Consider the following 17,484-nt stretch of genomic DNA (forward strand, 5'->3'; position numbering starts at 1 on the left):
TTTGGTTCCTTAACTCTTGGGCAACTTAAGTAAATTTTTCGAGCCAACAAATTAATTTCCACCTTTGCGGAGGATATCCAGTACAATTTTGTTGAAAACTTTTTATGTGAATGAAGTGGCTTATGTTGATAAGCAACTTGTTAAACGTTTGGAGCAACGTTTGACTCGCAATTTTTAACATTATTTATATGTGCTTATTTCCAAGGCCTCGGTTGGGTTCCCACACTTCTTTTGGAGAAAAAGCCCTGGTAACGAGGTTGGGAAAGACAACGTGCTAACTGAACACTTTAGCCTGTAGTCGGGTCAATCAGTTTGTGCCTTATGCCGTATGCTCAGAATGATCACATGTACAAAGAACTCTTTTAGTCGTTAGAACTCGTTGTCTTGTTCATTTCGGTCGTTGGTTTCGTTATATACTTGTGATTTCACATGATCCGTATTGGTTATGGCTCCAAACTAAAAATATTGAGATTCCTAGTTTTTTCCTAACACGACAACTGGATGACGTTCAACTTGTTCTGATAATCCTTGGTTTCATCCGTCAGCTGCACTCGTAAACAACCAACTCAGATCAAATCTTTCTTCTGGCAGCTAGGATTTTTATGTCGGTTTACCCAGAAAAACCCTTGAAGGGGAGTGGTCAATTGAGCCTGGCTATAGTAAACATGTAGTTGCCCAACAGAACTTAGCTCGAGCTATTTAGACAAAATCATGACACCCTTAGTCAAATCACCTACAATAGCTACGCCAAACTTTACGTAGGCTATATCGAAAATGGATTTTTCTCCAACTACAACGGACCAAAACCTGATCTTTACAAACGTTTCATCGATGACTGCGTCGGTGCGGCAGAGAGGAACTCAACCAATTCATTACTGCAGCCAATTCTTTCTACTCGGCTCTAAAATACACTTAGGAAGTTTCCAGAAATTCACTAGCTTTCCTCGACATTAAACTTTTAGTCAACGGCAACGGTTTAACTACTGGTGTACACTACAAACCAACAGATTCCCATAACTATTTGCTGCATTCGTCCTCTCATGCATAAAACGTAAAGAATGCCTTTCCATTCTCTCAATTTCTTAGACTGGGGCACCTCTGTAGTGGTAACTTCGACTTTAACAGCAATTGCGAGGAAATGTGCCAGTTTTTCAAAAAAACGTGGCTACCTTGACTCCGCTGTCACCACAGGCAAACATCGTGCCAAACGTCTCTCTCTGCTCGGCTGAGGCACTCATGGGGGGTCTCAACGGTGCCAGCAGTCGACCTCACGAGGTTGTAGGAACCAGGCTTTTTGACGATGAAGAGGACTAGGTTAGCCTTCAGCATCAACGCTTTTAGCCGCCTCTAACGACACGCAGGGATACGTTGGGGGTAAACTTCCCCGGAGGGGCCGCACACCACACGGCCTAACGTCACAGAACGAAGAAACCAACAGAATTCCATTCACCCTCACCGACCATCTACAAAACCTTGCAGTCAAAAATGTCATTCTCAAAAACTTTAAAATTCTCCTCAATGATCTCGAAACTAAACATCTATTTCCACTATCACCACCTATTTAATACAAACGCGACAAAAACATAGGTAACTTGCTAGTTAGGAGCACATTTAAGTCTGACAACAAACCGGGAACTTTGAAATGAACACGCACATGATGCAAAACTTGTCCTTTTATTTCTAAAATGTTACATCTCAGGACCGAATCGATCGGTTAAAATCACTGACCACTTTACGTGCATCTCCGTAAATGTCATCTGTTGCATAATTATAACCTGCGCGCTATGTAAGAAGATCTACATGGGCGAAAGAGGGAGAAGATTGGCGGACCCCTTTCGCAAACACCTACGAGATGTAGAAAAAACGACACAGATGCGTCAAAGCCAGTTGCGCGCCATTTTAATCTTCCTAATCTCCTCCATTACAACATGAGAAAGCCGCAAAAATCTCGAACAAAAATTCATCTTTCAACTAGGTACACTCTCCTCTCGGAATCGATGAACGCCTCTCATTCCATTAATTAAGCCACAAATTCATGTCACCATATTTCCACTAATGGCAAAGCTCCTCCACAGTAACAAGGAAAGGTTACGTTTATACAAACGTTGGCCGTGTAGCACTTATATTTTAAACAGAGTTAACTGACTTTGTGCCTGAGTTCTTTTCCAAAAATAAGATTTTAAGTCTCTCCTTACCCATTCTAAATGCAATCGAGGTCTTCTCTGTTGTATCAGCAATATACGACATGACAGCTATTGTAAGCAACGTTAAAAATCCCGACAAGCCGCTGATAGCTGAGCCCACGAACATCACATACAAAGGCAACTTGAGGTGCATGACGGTAAGTATTACTGAGGTCCCCAGCATAGCTCCAATCGGAGGGAAGATTAGTGCGGGCTTTCTCCGTCCAGACTTGTCTGACCACCCTCCCCAAAACGGTGCCAGAAGAATAGAGGGGATCGTCTCAAAGAAAACCAGTGCAAGATCCATTCTTGTGGCTTGGCTCTGTACCTAAGATTATATAAGATTAATTGAGCCTGCAAAGCTGGTGGGATCAGTGCGCGTATTATGTGCCGAACAGCGGCGATGCAATGGCCACCTTTATCTTAGAGATGCATAATTCGTCTGGGACGAACTTGGGCAAACGTTTATTTCTGGGTCTGTTAAGTTCGTCTGGTATAAAGACGGGCACAAGACGCATAATGCACGCATAATGCGTCTGGACGAACTATTCACTTTAGCACGTTTTCGAAGACGCAGTTAACTAGATAGTTCGCCAGACGCATTATGCATCTTGCGCCCGTCTTTATAATTGACGAATTTAACAGATTTAAATTGCATGCATTTATTCATTGCATACTTTCGTGGCTAGCCTGACATACGTATATGTTTTGTCCCTGCCAAGGGAATTTAACATTTCAAAGACTGTTTGCCAAGTTCGTCTCAGACGGATTATGCGTCTTATATAGTTCGTCCCGTCTTTAGACTTGACGAATAACATGAGAGACACATAATTCGTCCAGCGAATGGCGAAATGTATGGTTACCAACCCTTGATCCCGCGCGCGTGAAACTGCGCACGTTAGTCCTCAGTTGCGTATATATTGTACTTTTATTAAGCACTTCTATCATCAGCATATTCAAGACTACTCTTAGTTGAAGGTATTTGTGTTCGTAGGTAAGTCATATTATCTCACCTCTTTTTCGAGTTGCTTTAAAGTATCGTTTTGGGCAATGATACTTTCTTGGCATCCAAATCCATCGTCTACTGCAGTAACCTCTTTATAAGGAAAACCGTTTTGTTCGCTAAGAACACTGTACACGTATTGCCGATACAGAGGAAAGGCAGACAAAAATCCGTATGCGTAGAAAAATAAAACGGGTTCCACTGTTAGCAGGCGTCTCCACAAGGGAAGGTTGTGTCGCGGCATCGTTATGAATAACTGAGCGACTCAATAAGTCCACGCTTGAAGAATGCTAAAGGAGGGCAAGAAATTAAAGGCGGAATAATGATTAATTTATGTCATATATTTGATCTGCGAAATGAATATGAAACGAACGTTATAGAAAGTTTATCGCAGTTAGATAAGAAACTGCAAGCAAGCCTGAAAAATTCCAGACTTGAAAGGGATTTGAAGCCATGACCGCCTTGCGCTGGATTACGCTGCACTGGCTCTGCCAACTGAGCTATCAAGCCAGCTAAGAGGTGATCGATTGCACTTCAAGTTTAAGGTGAATGAAATGTCCTATAAGAGGTTTTCACGTGACGTCATCGCCTTCATGTTGGTGGACGAAAACAAAAGATCTCTCATTAGCTTCTTTTGTTCGTCCTCCAGAAGTCGTACATTTCTCTATTTTTATTGGTGTCCCTAGAGGTTGGTTGAAAACGTTCTATATATGCTACGTGGGTACTCGATACGTTATTTTCTGAAGGTCTTGTGTTCACTTCCCATCCTGGTCACAGTTTTTGCATTCTTTCGGGGGCCCACTTCCAAAAATGGATTACATGGGACTGAAAAAGATAGCACTGAAAAAAATTACGCTCTTATAGACACAGAAAATCAGCTGCATCTGTCATGACGCAGTGGAAATACGTACAACGGACGGTAAGTGCTGGAGAACGCGAGTGACCGTGTCGTAACTGTCTGTGAATTAAATGCGGCGTGACTTCTTTTAGCCAATCATCGCACATTACCAGGAGCCCATAACTCCTGCACATACCAGTGGTAACCCACATAATTTGCAAATGGATGCCTACCGCAGAAGTTTCGAAATTATTTAAGATATCGAGATAATTAGCGCAGTTGAACGGATACATCTTAGTAGACGCCATCTTTAAAGCAATAAGTGACGGAAGAGAACGCAAAATTGCCGTGACAAACATAAGGCTAAACAAGCGCACAACTGAAATAAATTGTTACGTAACATGAAGTCTTTTTTCCCGTATAAGGACAGATTAGCTCGATCTCTTAGGTCCAAAGTTATCTATAGAGCTAGTTTCTGGGACTGTAATGAATTTTACATTGTTAAAACGTTAAGAGTTAATATTTGTTTTTTTCGGAATACTCTTTTCAGATATTACTTTTTCTGAGCAGTAGTGAACCATTTGATTAGTCTAATTTCGAACTCTCCTAGACAGGGACACCTGAATTAGCTATTGTTTGCCTTTGCACAATATATAGATATATATTAAAATGCAAGTGGACGGGTGTTCTCGGTAATCCAGCGTAAAAAATTATTTCAGTTATGCGCTTGTTTAGCCTCATGTTTGTCACTGCAGTTTGCGTTGTCTTTCTAATCAAGCTTTATTGGCCAAAGACGAAAATAAGTGACGGACATGAAGAATAATCAAGAGCCGATTAATGCAAAATTAGGGCCTAAAATTGATTGTGTAGCGTGGGAGAGGCGAAGGTATAGGTTGGGGTGCGAAGGATCACAATGAATACGTTTGAATAGTAATTTAAATATTTGTTTTTCTTAACGAGTGAGAAGGGCCTCTCTTTGTTACCTGAATCGTCTTTACTGCTCTTAATATGACGTCAATCCTACGCATGACAATCGTGCTTGACAGGTACGTGAGACAACGCAAACGCAAAATTCTGTTGCACTTTCTGAAAAATTTACCTCGTTTTCTTTAGTGTAAATTGAGTTTGTTTTGCTTTAATTAGTTTTTAGAAGTTCTTTTTTTTAATATACCGCAGTCATTTCAGCTCTCGAATTTTAATGAGGTTCGAAAGGGTTCCCGGCTGAACGCGCATGTGAGCGGGATGCTCGGGTCAGGGTGACCTAAGAATGTGACTAAATCATAAAAATCTGGAGCCATTTTGTTGAGCAATATCTCGAAACCTAGCCTGGTGACCTGCCCTAATTTTTTTGCATACAAGTAAGATTCTTTTCATCGCATTGTTTTTAAAAAAAATCTTTTATCTTTCACAAATTAGTTATTTTGATAAATAACTTAAGTTGTATAATTACAATGTAAAATTTTCACGTCAATTTTTAGTAATTTGAACTCGTCTCACGTTTCCATTGCGATTGTACACACTTATTGAAAGATTGATAATGACTGACTATACATTTCTAGATGGCTTTAGCTCAATTAAAGCAAAGTTTCATTTCTCGTTTGTGTCGAAAGGCTCTCTTTGTTAAGTCGTGTGTGACACCTGAAAAAGTTGTGCAACTTTATCCTGATGTCAAAACAGTAAAAAATACCAAGTTGTTTCGGTTTACGCAGCAAACAAGCCGCTTTAATTTAAGAAAGTTCTGCTCACCTTCCTTTTTACTTTCTTTAGTTTAGTTGCTTCTCGCTGGTGTAGCTTGAATCGTGTTTTGAGAGGTGTTGTGATCAAGAGTGATTTGGTTGTTGCAATTACGTCACGTAATCCCTTAGGCTCTTGATAATGACGCACTCGGAAGCACTCGACACTCGTCACCTTAATTTACAGTCAAGTCAGGTCAGGCTTTGCTCTCAGCATCGGTGCTGCATTGATCATGATCAATTCGAATGATAACGTTTGTAAACAAAGCAGTATTTGGTTGCAAGCTTCAGCAGCTTAAAAAAACGTCATCGATTCCGAGAATATGAAATTTGTGGTTCACTTCTTCTGTAGAGTTCAAATCGGTCATATCTCATTTGTGATAGCTGCTTATAGATCGTTTTCACTGTCACGCAATAAAAAAATAAATCGAAAACCATCCAGTGGAAAAAGTCAAGACTTCGTGATGTTGTAGAAGATAAATGAAGAAGACACTTCTCCAAGTTTTAGGCCCGTGCGTTGCCCCAAACTTCAGATATTCGTCGAAATGTTTCGCAGAAATTTACAGAGCCCAGTACGAAAACGCCATGTTGGTGCACATCTGTGGTGCACCAATATGGCGGCCGGAAAATAGTGCCAACATCTGTTACTTACTTTGGCTATCTAGGCGAGTGATCATCTGTACTGAACAGACAGCTATTTACTTAAGCACTTTTCCTAATGCTTTAAATTCTAAAAAGGCTCAAAACCATGAGATAAATATATATTTCTCAATAAACTTGATCGTCGCCTCGTGTCACGCACCTCTATAACTCAGAAATTCAAAATGCTCTGGTTTCCAAACGAAGCACGCTATTGAGCTTTAAAATTGCAAATGGATACAAATTTACCCCCTCTTATGCCTGATGAGGATAAAAACTTTCGTGGATCTTTAGTTTTGGATTTTAGAAAATGATGACGTCACGTGAAAACGATCTATTGTTAACTGTGGTTGTAACTTGAAATCTCCTTGTTTTAATTAATCTCCTCACGACATGGAAAATCCTTTGGTTTGAGTCACGAACGGACCATTTCATTTGGGAAACAATTTGTTAATTGACGAACAATGCGCACGCAAGCGCGACGTTTTTCGGGAAAGGATTTGTATGTTACAAAAAATTAACACACAAATCACAGCTGAAATCAATGTTATGTTGAGGGATTGAAAGACATTAGCAAAAGTATTTACAAGGCAAACGATCGGCGTGGTTACAAACATTAACATACTAAAGGCTGGCGACAGTATTCTGTCCTAACTGGATCAGTGTTGTTTGTAAAAACAATCTTGAACACAAATGTGGATTGAAGAAAAAGGTTGCAAGTTATTATCATATTTTTGCTGGATTTTGGAGACTGTCAGTTTCAGTTCTTTCAAAGTGTTAGTAAACTATCGCAAATTTAGAAACTCATAAACATACAAAACCATGTCATGGGTAACTGCATTGTTGGGGCTTGTAAATACTCTCAACATTTCCGAATTCTAATTGTGTTACCAGATCGGAGTTTTCTGCACAGATTTTCAATCGATGCACTTATTATTAATTATACACTGTTTAAGTTCCATTACAAGGTCAGATTTTAACAATTCCTGTTTAAGATCTTGCATTAAGCTGCGGTTGATCGATGCACGCGACCGGTCATTTTCAGGCGAACAATAAAACGTTATTCTCTGCCAGTTTGTTTTGGATTTCACTGCTGTAAATGCTGTGCTTGGTAGTTTTACAACACTCCATATAAATATTCACATCTTTCAGCATGAGCTGCCCGAGTGGTATTTCTTCATTTGTTGTCTTCGATATTCCCTCTGCGAACGAAATATCAACAATTTTGGCAATGGTTTGTTTTGGAAGTCTCATTTCCTGTCCTATTTGAGATGGTCCTTTCCATTCTAACCAGCTTTCAATAATTTTCTGCCCAACAAAAATTGGAATTGCCTTTCCTTCCACGGTGAAAGCACTCATTTCAAAACACAAACGAGAGCAATAGGTTGAAAATTACTTCAAAGTTTTGCATTTGATTGACAGTTACGTAATGAATTTACGACGAAGTTCGCAAACCCCCTGTCAAACGTTTTGTGAAATCCACTGTAAACTTTGCAGAGAGTTTCAACTTGGCCTGCTGATCGCTTTTGTGCAATAAAAAATTGAGGTCACCGAGTTCGTTTTTCAGATATGAGCAACTAAAGTAGGGTGTTTTTGAAAGGTTTTCCTGTTGCCATGGTAACTTTTTACGTCACAAAAATGACTGGACCTTGTTCAGCAATGATTGGTGTCTCACATGGTGCCATAACATTACTGTTAGGTGATACAGTGTTGTAGCGACGTCAATTCTTAATAACAAGGTCTCTTTAAAGTGTTGAAACTGGTTTGAGCCACCTTAAAATTAAATTAAATTCTGTTACACAAATTCGAATGTCGTCTTATGACAACAATAAACAATAAATTTAACCAGTAATTTTTTGAAACGCGCAGTCATTTTGTTTAATTTCATGTCGTAATTTTTACACATGATTTAACAATACTGAAAACTGTTTCTCGGACAGGAAAAGAAGAGCTGAAACGAGGCTTATTTTCTGTGACAATATTTTCGACACAAATCTCTTGTGGAACTAATCAACTCAAAATTAAGCTGAAAGTTGGCGCTGTATTCCTGCTCTGAATTCAACTCTATTTGTTAGTCAAAAAGCTGGAACTCTTTTGGTACAAGGGACACAATAGTTGACCGCGCGTCCGTATCTCTTCGCGGAGACCTTGGAGAATGTTCCCTGCTCCCATAATAATGTACTCGATGACGCCTTGGTCTTCTGTTAAGTCTCTGAAAGGGAAAAGTGATTATTCTTGGTGCAGTAGTAAATAACGATAAGGATTAGGACCGTCTAACAAATATCTTTGGTCCAGCCGAAGTGTTGCACCAGAGGATTTGTACTACATTTGCAAACTCGAGTTGGAGGCAAAGCCGAGAGTTTGTTAATGTGATACAGATCTGACGCGAATATTGTATGTGATGTACTAAACGTCGGCATTTAAGTGATTCAAGACATTTTAACGGCGAAAATCGATTATGAATTATTAATGAGTTTTATAACTTTATTTAGAAAAGGAGACATCTATGATCCTCTAGCTGTACCACAGAGGACAGACCACGTACAATACCGGGAACTCCATGCCCTATTCTTTGCGAATAGTGCGTGGGTTGTTTTGCTATGCCTACTATTGTTATTGCGCATACGTTCTGCGCAACGTGAGATACTCGGATTTCCTATCGGCGGTGCTTATTAACACAGGGATATTTTTGCGCAGTTCAAAACTATGGGAAGAAAGCAGAACTTAGCAAGTGCTCTTGGTATCCAAAAAGGAAATTGGGGGTAACCACGCAATTTTCAGAGATAATTAAGCTTGAATTTGGAAAAGAACGCCACACATTGCTTTGTATTTTAAAGCTTTCTATAAATATTGTTGATTAATTATCTTCGAAAAATGCGTGGTTACCCCCAATTTTCTTTTTGGATTTCAATAACACTTGTTAAGATCTGCTTTTCCCGTATAGCCAGTAAACCGCGCAAAAATACCTTTGAATTTGTAGGCACCGTCCTTAAGTGAACATTGAAGGGTTGCTGAGTGAGACCGGGCCTACGGTTTATAGATGTAAAGTTATTTTATTTTTCGTAGGTACTTCGGTCAGCTGTGAGTGATTCATTAGGGATCTTAAGCACGCGCGTTTTTGAGACGCGGACGACAACCAGAAGTGACCTATTTTCTTAACTTGTCTTCACACAACGACATTTACATTGCTAAGTATCATTTCCCAATTAATATTACAGATGATTAGTATAAAAATCTCGGGGACATCTCTGTCCTGGCACGCTTGCTTGAGTTCCCTATTAAAGGAATGTGAGACGGGGCCTATTGTCTCAGAGCGGAGGCTGGTACCATGGAAACCGACGGTGCACCTTTTGCCAATCGGTTTTCGGATGATAAAAAACAGCTGAGCTTGGATAGGGCAAATAGACCCTTCTCCAAAATGGCGGCAACGCATTTGAATGATTACAAATTGAAGAGTTTAAGCGTACGTGTTAGGTGCTATATCAGCTGAGACAATGTAAGTTGAAAAATGAAAAATTTACAGACGTTTGTATACGCCATACATCCAGTCATACAAACGTCTGTAGTAAGATTGTTCATTTTACAACTCACATTTTCTCAGCTGATATGTGATATAGCACCTAATACGCTGATTCAGAAACTTTGCAGGGTTACTAAAGTAAATTTGTTCTTTCTAGTGCTGGTATAAGTTTTTATTTGCAACTTATTTAAATTTTCGGCCGCAATTTTGGAGAAGCGTCTATTTTATCGTTATTTCAACAAACGAGGCATTGTACTGAACTGACGCAGATCAAAGTGTTTCATACTCGCAAGGAAGACTTACCAAACGGCCGACATAACCCTCTTCTTGTGAACTGTCTGACTCGTTGCCATAATACTCTTCGTCTTCAGTAGCCCAGACATCTTCATCAGAAGAATTTTCTTCTTCTTCCACAACAGCGTCTTTTACCGTTTTGCTTCTTTCACCTTGCCCCGCGTTCTGTCGTCTCTCCCTGGATTCTTTGCTACCAAAGCTACTCGCTGAAGAGGCTTTCTCTGTACGGGGTTTGACTACCTCAGCGTAAGATGGAGCTGCCACGCTCTTGGATGGATTTTTAAACGGAAAGTAAAGGTAGTAAGTAGTAAGAAAGTAAGTGTTATCATCAATTTAAGAGTACGAGAACGCAAGTATAAGGATCATATAAATCTCCCACTATGAGCCTTCCAGTGCAAGTTAAAGATGCTGATGATCGCAGTTATTAATTAACGTTACTTGAGCAGTAACGAAAGGAAAGCCTGAAAACTTCAGACTTGAATTTTTCAGGCTTTCCTGTTGTTACTGCTCAAGTAACGTTAACTAATAACTGCGATCATCAGCATCCTAACTTGATTCTCTCCGCAGTTGAAATATATATGGTTTTCATATATTAACTTCGTCAGATGAGCCTTCAGTCCCGAAACAGTTTCCAGGTTTGGCGCAGTGGGGTCGCCTGCCACCAAAGAGGCCACAGTTCGATGGCCAGATTCAACAGCATACGCAGGTTGTTTGTTGGCTCTCTACTCTGCTAGGAGAGGTTTTTCTTAATGCACGTCCAATTGCAACGCACAAAATGCCGGAAGATGCTCGTGAGAGACTACTACTACTACTACCACTACTACTACTATACTACAAGGTATCTTACCATTTTCATATCAACCGTTGGACTGGACGGCGCAATAAACTGGCCACTGTAGGTCTGATGAAAATAATGCGTGCCATCAGGCGCCACTGTGAAGTTAACCACATTATTATACACAACGGACGGCGAACCGCTTCCCACCGTCTGGACCCACTGTGGATTAAAGTAATACTGACCAAAATAAGAATGCTGCGGAAAATGGCTCATTGCGTCGCTCTCCCTGGTTTTGTCGAAGATACGTTGGTTATACGTCGATACGCAATCGAAAGATTGTTTGCTCGCATCACAGTTGAGTCGTATCAACGAGCGCGCGCAAGGCGAATAACGTTATTTGCGCGTGCTTACCAGGGGCGGATCCAGAAATTCCCGAAAGAGCGGCCCGAAGAAATTGCAGCGAGAGCGCCCCCACCCCTCCCCCCCCCCAATGCCCTCTGACCGAAAAATCATTTGTGTCCAGTCTTCCTCGTCATTTCATAAAATAGAACAACGCCTGTTTAATTAACGTGTCGCTCGGAGTTTTGAAAAGCAATGAGCTTTTTGTCATAATTTTTCATATTTGACACGCATTAAGGCCTGGCCAAACGCTCGCAACATTTCAAAGCAACATCTTGCAACATTGTTGCATGATGTTGCGACATGTGCTGAACGGAGTGGCCAAACGCACGCAACATTTTCATGTGCCCCATGGCCCTGGCGCGCAAGAGGTGGACCTGACGCGCATGCCTTAGCGCAAAAATGTTGCGTGAACGTGGCCAAACGAGTAAAACATCATGCAACATCCAAAATGTTGCACGAAAAATTTGATCCAACGTCATCCAACATGTTGCAACATATCGCAACAGGGTGGCCAAACGTATGCAACATGTTGTGCCCAACAATGTTGCAAGCATTTGGCCAGGCCTTTATATATTCAGTTTTTCTACGTGATGTACACCTATCAAGGCAAAATGTATTTGAAATAAAAAAAGCTCTGAAACTGAACTAATCATCATCTAAAGTGAAACCGCCTGATGCACACTGTACCACTTGGAATTCGATTAGTTACGGAAGCTCTTTAAATAAGGGAAAAAAACAGAGGGGGCCTAAATCCGCCCCTGCTTACGAGGAAATGCGCGGAGGATAAGATACCTTAATCAAGCACGAGATGTACGTTTTCGACTGAACCACGGACGTCAGCCGAAAGTGAGCTGTTTTTCCCGTTTAACTTGTCTTGACTCGGCACTACCAAATTGAGACTGCTGCTACTAGCTTGTCCCTTTGTTAACTTTTAATTTGAAATATATTGGTTTCTTTTGGCAGTACAGATTTTAATTTCAGTTTAACTTCAAAGCCAGAATAAACGCGATTCTTCCACACGAAAGGCTTTCTTTTCTGCCCCGTTCTCGACTCTTTAATTATGCAGCTTGAAACTACTTTTGTTAAGATAGCTCCTGATTCGTTTTTGTCTTTTTTCACTCCGACCGACCCAGAATTAGTAAACGCATTCGGGGACTCACAAGAGATGTTTAGTTTAGACGTTTAAGCCCGCTTTACACTAGCACAATAATCTGGCAAGGCACTCCGAAATCTCGGTACCGTACCTACACAGTCTGTGACAAAATTCGTTGGAACAGTAAAGGAATATACAGATCTGAAGCTTTCGCGGCTTACTCTCTCCTGACAATGTTGTTTTAACGCGAGTCTCTGAGTCCATTTGTCAAAAGAACATTGTTGGAGGGCAAGGTATCGTAAAGTGTTTCAACAATTTTGTCCCAGACTGTAGGTTTTTCGGGTATGACACGGTAACTTTTTCGTGTGTAAACAGAATAAACAGAAGGCATGGATAATAGGCCCCCGTGCCAGACATTATAGGGGTGCCCAGCACATCTCTGGAGGGGTGCTCGGCACTCCAAATATTGCATGGTGCAGTGCCGACTTCGTGGGTGTGTAAAAGGGGTTTCAGGAACAATTAGTCCGGGGCTCAAGCTCCCTGATGCTTTGCGTCACAACCCGGCAAAACGTCACAACAGAGAGGAAATGATCTGTGCGCGCAACTTAACGCTCCAACACATGAGCATCATTTAACGGTTGGATAGACCTCTACGCAGTTGTTCAATTTGGAGTGACTGACCAAGAATCGAGTGTCACCAAAGAATGTTCCCATACATTGTAAAAAAGATTGATATCAATTAACACTCTGCGTTAGACAACGTTTCAACCTCGCACCTAGAGTCCGCAGGCTCTTTTGGCTAGCGAGGACTCTGTGGATACGAGATTGCATCATCATCAAACATAAGTTGGACCCAAACCCTTACAAAAAAATGAAAGTATGAGAAAAGTAGAGGCACGAGAATGAATGTTCGTTTCCTTCCCAATAGACCATTTTCGAATTCTCACGGACGGAGGCTAATGTGGGCAAATAAATTTGTGTGTGAAACGATTTACCACATTAGTTTCCATTTCACGTTAGATCCAGTCCAGCCGTGAGAATTCGAAAATGCCCTATTGGAAATACGTCCAAAATTGAACACCTCTACTTCCATCGGCATTCCTCAAAATTATTTTTAAGTGCTACTACGATCAAAATTTTCTCTCTTGAATTTTTAGGTTTGTCATATAGAATACCAGGAAAGATTAAAAACCCCGTTTACCGTTTGGAAATATCTGCATTGGTTCCGGAGATATTTAAGTTTAAATATTGTGTAAAATATGCAAATGAGAAGACAGATGACGTCATTCCCTCAACCCAATATAACATCAAGTATATAAATAGCGCTATCTCGGTCAATTTGCAGCAGAGACAATTGAAACTTGGTGAGCTAGTAGTTCTGCAGGCAACGCACCTACGACAATAAAAAATTGGTTCCCATGGCAACTCACTCTTTCCAGCTGCAGTCCCCTTCAACTTGATTTCAATATTTTTGATCTTAAGCCAGAAAAACATTTCACAAGGCCACAAACGCGACATAACATCTTTATATGCTTGCAGGATCATACAGATCAGGCACCATTGCCAAATATCAAAATAAAACGCCAAAGGTGGCCTGCAAAGCGTTTAATATCAGTATGTTGCCATGGTAACAAAAAAATGGTGTGCTCATATTGTGGAGCACATCTTAACCTGAAAATTGGTTCCCATGGCAACTCACTCTTTCCAGCTGCAGTCCCCTTCAACTTGATTTCAATATTTTTGATCTTAAGCCAGAAAAACATTTCACAAGGCCACAAACGCGACATAACATCTTTATATACTTGCAGGATCATACAGATCAGGCACCATTGCCAAATATCAAAATAAAACGCCAAAGGTGGCCTGCAAAGCGTTTAATATCAGTATGTTGCCATGGTAACAAAAAAATGGTGTGCTCATATTGTGGAGCACATCTTAACCTGCGATCATGACCTCCCTCGCTACTTATCATCTTGGGGAAGGAGGGCATGATACATTTCCTTGAACAGGAATGCTGTTTAGAATCTGTTTACAGATTTCAATTTTTTTTTCAAAAATCTTTAAAGGAAGAGCAGAGAGAATGCATCCGAAGAATGGTTTGTCTGAAAGAAGACATTGTAGTTGTACTTCTTACACGATTTACAGTCCCGAACATTCTAGAAAAAAATGCATCGTTCCACTTCCACCGACTGGAAAATGTTTCAAGTTGTGGTAAGTCCTTTGGAATACATTCGGACGCAACAAGTCGTGAATCCAAAAAGAGCCGAATAGAACTTAGCGCTGCCACAATCGCGGAATCAGCCGAGCTTGGCAGAGAAATTCGACATTGTTTACGGAAGCGCTGAACAATGGTTTAGTGACACTTACAAAATAGTAGAGTAGCTGCTCCTGGAAAACTACAATTTCTCAAAGTGCATTCTCCTCGGAGATATTAGCATCTTTTATTGGCATCTTTGACTTAAATGTTCGGGTTTAAGTAAAGTTTATTGTACTGTTGATTGTGCCTTAAACCATAAAGGATTCGGCGTTTTCTGCGATCTTATCGCGAAATTCTGTGTTCCTTGAGGGTTTAATTAAACATAAAAGCCGCATCAAATGTCAAGCGGGATTTGCAGAAATACTAGTAGCTTTGATGGTATGGATAAAGTCTGACTTCCCAGACATTCCAGCAAGAGTTCTTCGTCCTCTTCCGCTTGAATTGCAACGTGCAGGTAATTTACGGTGAAATCTGATTGGCTCACATTTATAGCAAGACACAAGATAACATCATTTTTGCACTGTGGCCTGGAAGGGACATTGTTTTTTTTTCTTTATTTATTGACATATTAATTTTTCAAGTCGCTACTAACTTCTTTCTTTTTCTTTTTTGAGCATTGCGACAACTGTTTGCGACATTTTTCCGCATCTCGCGACGGGTATTCCGGTTTTCGCCTCTCCTCAAAAACCAAATTTGATTTGATTTGCGTTAACGTGTTAATTTCAATTTACAGTGTCCCCGATTAGTGCTGTACAGCGCTAGAAGAATAGACACTTAAATAAAGTTCCTTTCCTTTTTTTTTTACCAGACTCTGCGTCATATCTGGGTTGAGTTTGTTGGTTGTCCTCAAAAGGTTTTCTCCGGGTACTCCGGTTTCCCCTTTCCTCAAAAACCAACATTTGACTTGATTTCGTTAATTGTTAATTTCAGTTTACAGTGTCCCCAATTAGTGCTCCAGCGCTAGAACGACTAGACACTTCAATACAGTTCCTTTCCTTTCCCAGAATAAACATCATGACACGGAATGCATGAAGATTCGTGAAAATAGAATTCATTGAGAGAACTTTTTTTCACACGATAATGTTTAAAGCTGAATAGCTTGTGGGTCAAGTACTATTTCCAAAACGAGAGCGAGTGTTTCATCGGAGTATCCAAACACCGAGAAACAAATGAAAGCACAAGGCCGTAGGCCGAGTGCTTTTATTGTTTCGAGGTGTTTGGATACCCCAATGAAACACGAAGCACGAGCTTTGGAAATAACTTCTCATGATCACTCTCAAACAAATCATAAACAAAGACTTCCAATTAGAGTTGTTTGCTATCTAACATTCCTTCCTGGATAATTTCAATATCAAAGATGTTTTTCACCGGCTTAATTAATTTGCATTTATGATGCGATTTGATTTATTCTGAGATGTAAAAGCACAGGTAACCCAGGCTCATTGTGTAGAGAACATATAAGGCGAAGTTTAGGTCTGAACATTTGCTAGAAAATGGAAATAAAAATCGATAAAACTTACCATGTGGTGAGCTGTTGTTGTCTTTAATACGTACACGAAGTTTCGGGGAAAATGGTCCCCGTTCACCTTCCCTCATAATATAGTGACAAGGTAGGAGACGGAAGCCAGCTTATGGACTCCGATCGACCCAAAACAAGCACGATTTTTTTCGCAAAAATCGAATCCAGTCGCTAAATAAACACGCCAGACTCGTGGAACATGAATTTCTCTAAACCATGAATCCACTGAAGCATCTCCAGGTAGCAACGCGAAGCCACCAGACTCCGTAAAACTTGTAAATTAACCTGCTAAAATGGCGGCCAGAAAGCGTTGCACTATCGAAGTGTCCAATTCAAAATGGCACTGGACTCTAGACGCCTGGTGACGAGTTTAATAAGTTCTGGAGGGAGGGGAGTGTCACATTGCTAAAAACAAAACTCACTGAGCAATCTGGGACTCCCCTCCCTCCAGGGCGACTTATTATACTCGTCACCAGGCGTTTTGAGTAGGACACTTAGCGAGTGCAACGCTTTCTGGCCCCCATTTTAGCAGATTAACTTACAAGTTTTACGGAGTCTGGTGGCTTCGCGTTGCTACCTGGAGATGCTTCAGTGGATTCACGGTTTAGAGAAATTCATGTTCCACGAGCCTGGCGTGTTTATTTAGCGACTAGATTCGATTTTCGCGAAAAAAATCGTGCTTGTTTTGGGTCGATCGCAGTCCATAAGCTGGCTTCCGTCTCCTACCTTGTCACTATACTATGAAGGAAGGTGAACGGGGACCATTTTTCCCTAAACTTCGTGTACGTATTAAAGACAACAACAGCTCACAACATGGTAAGTTTTATCGATTTTTATTTCCATTTTCTAGCAAATTTTCAGACCTAAACGTCGCCTCATATGTTCTCTATATTTACCAACACACAGTGAGCCTGGGTTACCTGTGTTTCAATGTCCTCCGTTTCACAATCCAAGGTGTTTTGTGATTGAGGGAGAAAGAATAGGACATCTGCACGACCTTGGTGGCAATTCTGCGTTTGTGGACGGGCGAATTTTATGCAAATTCCAGTGCCGTGAAATTCGAGTCAATTCATCTTGATTTAATAAAGAGAAACAAAACCTGAGACAGTCAACGTGAAGTAGATTGTTGTCGTCAAATTGGCCTGAATCTCTCAATTCTCAGTTAAAAAATTAAATCCACCAGTCGGTGTCTTATTTACGCAAAAATGACCACCAAGCCTCAATT

The 17,484-nt window shown here is 40.7% G+C and overlaps 3 protein-coding genes across 6 annotated transcripts in view; all 3 read right to left on the reverse strand.

Moving 5' to 3' along the window:
- Nucleotides 1–5,905, reverse strand: part of LOC138044102 (proton-coupled folate transporter-like) — a 16,111-nt gene extending 10,206 nt beyond the window's left edge. For both annotated transcript variants that reach the window (XR_011131394.1, XM_068890749.1), the window contains exons 1-3: nucleotides 5,771–5,905; nucleotides 3,197–3,476; nucleotides 2,196–2,511 (exon numbers count right to left, since the gene is read on the reverse strand). Coding sequence is in view for 1 of the 2 variants with exons in the window: in XM_068890749.1 (XP_068746850.1) it covers nucleotides 2,196–2,511; nucleotides 3,197–3,430 (550 nt within the window). In the remaining variant the exon portion in view is untranslated. The remainder of the gene's footprint in view (nucleotides 1–2,195; nucleotides 2,512–3,196; nucleotides 3,477–5,770) is intronic.
- Nucleotides 1–8,016, reverse strand: part of LOC138044105 (putative nuclease HARBI1) — a 23,861-nt gene extending 15,845 nt beyond the window's left edge. Inside the window, exon 1 of the mRNA XM_068890752.1 lies at nucleotides 5,933–8,016. The gene's annotated coding sequence lies outside the window, so the exon portion shown is untranslated. The remainder of the gene's footprint in view (nucleotides 1–5,932) is intronic.
- A 240-nt stretch (nucleotides 8,017–8,256) lies between these two features.
- On the reverse strand, nucleotides 8,257–16,562 carry LOC138041631 (uncharacterized). Of its 3 annotated transcripts, none has more exons than XM_068887381.1 (4): nucleotides 16,261–16,562; nucleotides 11,058–11,207; nucleotides 10,220–10,477; nucleotides 8,257–8,608 (listed from the first exon to the last, which is right to left on the reverse strand). In XM_068887381.1, exons 1-4 carry the CDS (start codon nucleotides 16,261–16,263, stop codon nucleotides 8,468–8,470), a joined length of 552 nt encoding a protein of 183 aa, XP_068743482.1. In that variant the 5' UTR covers nucleotides 16,264–16,562; the 3' UTR covers nucleotides 8,257–8,467. The 3 variants fall into 3 exon arrangements, with proteins under 3 accessions (XP_068743482.1, XP_068743481.1, XP_068743480.1); XM_068887380.1 differs by having other exon boundaries at nucleotides 11,058–11,225; XM_068887379.1 differs by lacking the exon at nucleotides 16,261–16,562 and having other exon boundaries at nucleotides 11,058–11,261.
- Nucleotides 16,563–17,484: the final 922 nt, after the last annotated feature.

This window comes from Montipora capricornis, chromosome 3 (genome assembly GCF_036669925.1).
Source record: "Montipora capricornis isolate CH-2021 chromosome 3, ASM3666992v2, whole genome shotgun sequence".
NCBI classification, from domain to species: domain Eukaryota; kingdom Metazoa; phylum Cnidaria; class Anthozoa; order Scleractinia; family Acroporidae; genus Montipora; species Montipora capricornis.

Excerpts from the sequence above, each read along its gene's own strand:
- LOC138041631 (XM_068887379.1), bottom strand. The coding sequence starts at position 11,261 with ATGAGCCATTTTCCGCAGCATTCTTATTTTGGTCAGTATTACTTTAAT. Across the intron at positions 10,478-11,057 it reads CAACGGTTGATATGAAAATG|AGCGTGGCAGCTCCATCTTA; the intron begins GTAAGATACCTT and ends AATCCATCCAAG. Across the intron at positions 8,609-10,219 it reads AGGGTTATGTCGGCCGTTTG|AGACTTAACAGAAGACCAAG; the intron begins GTAAGTCTTCCT and ends TTTCCCTTTCAG.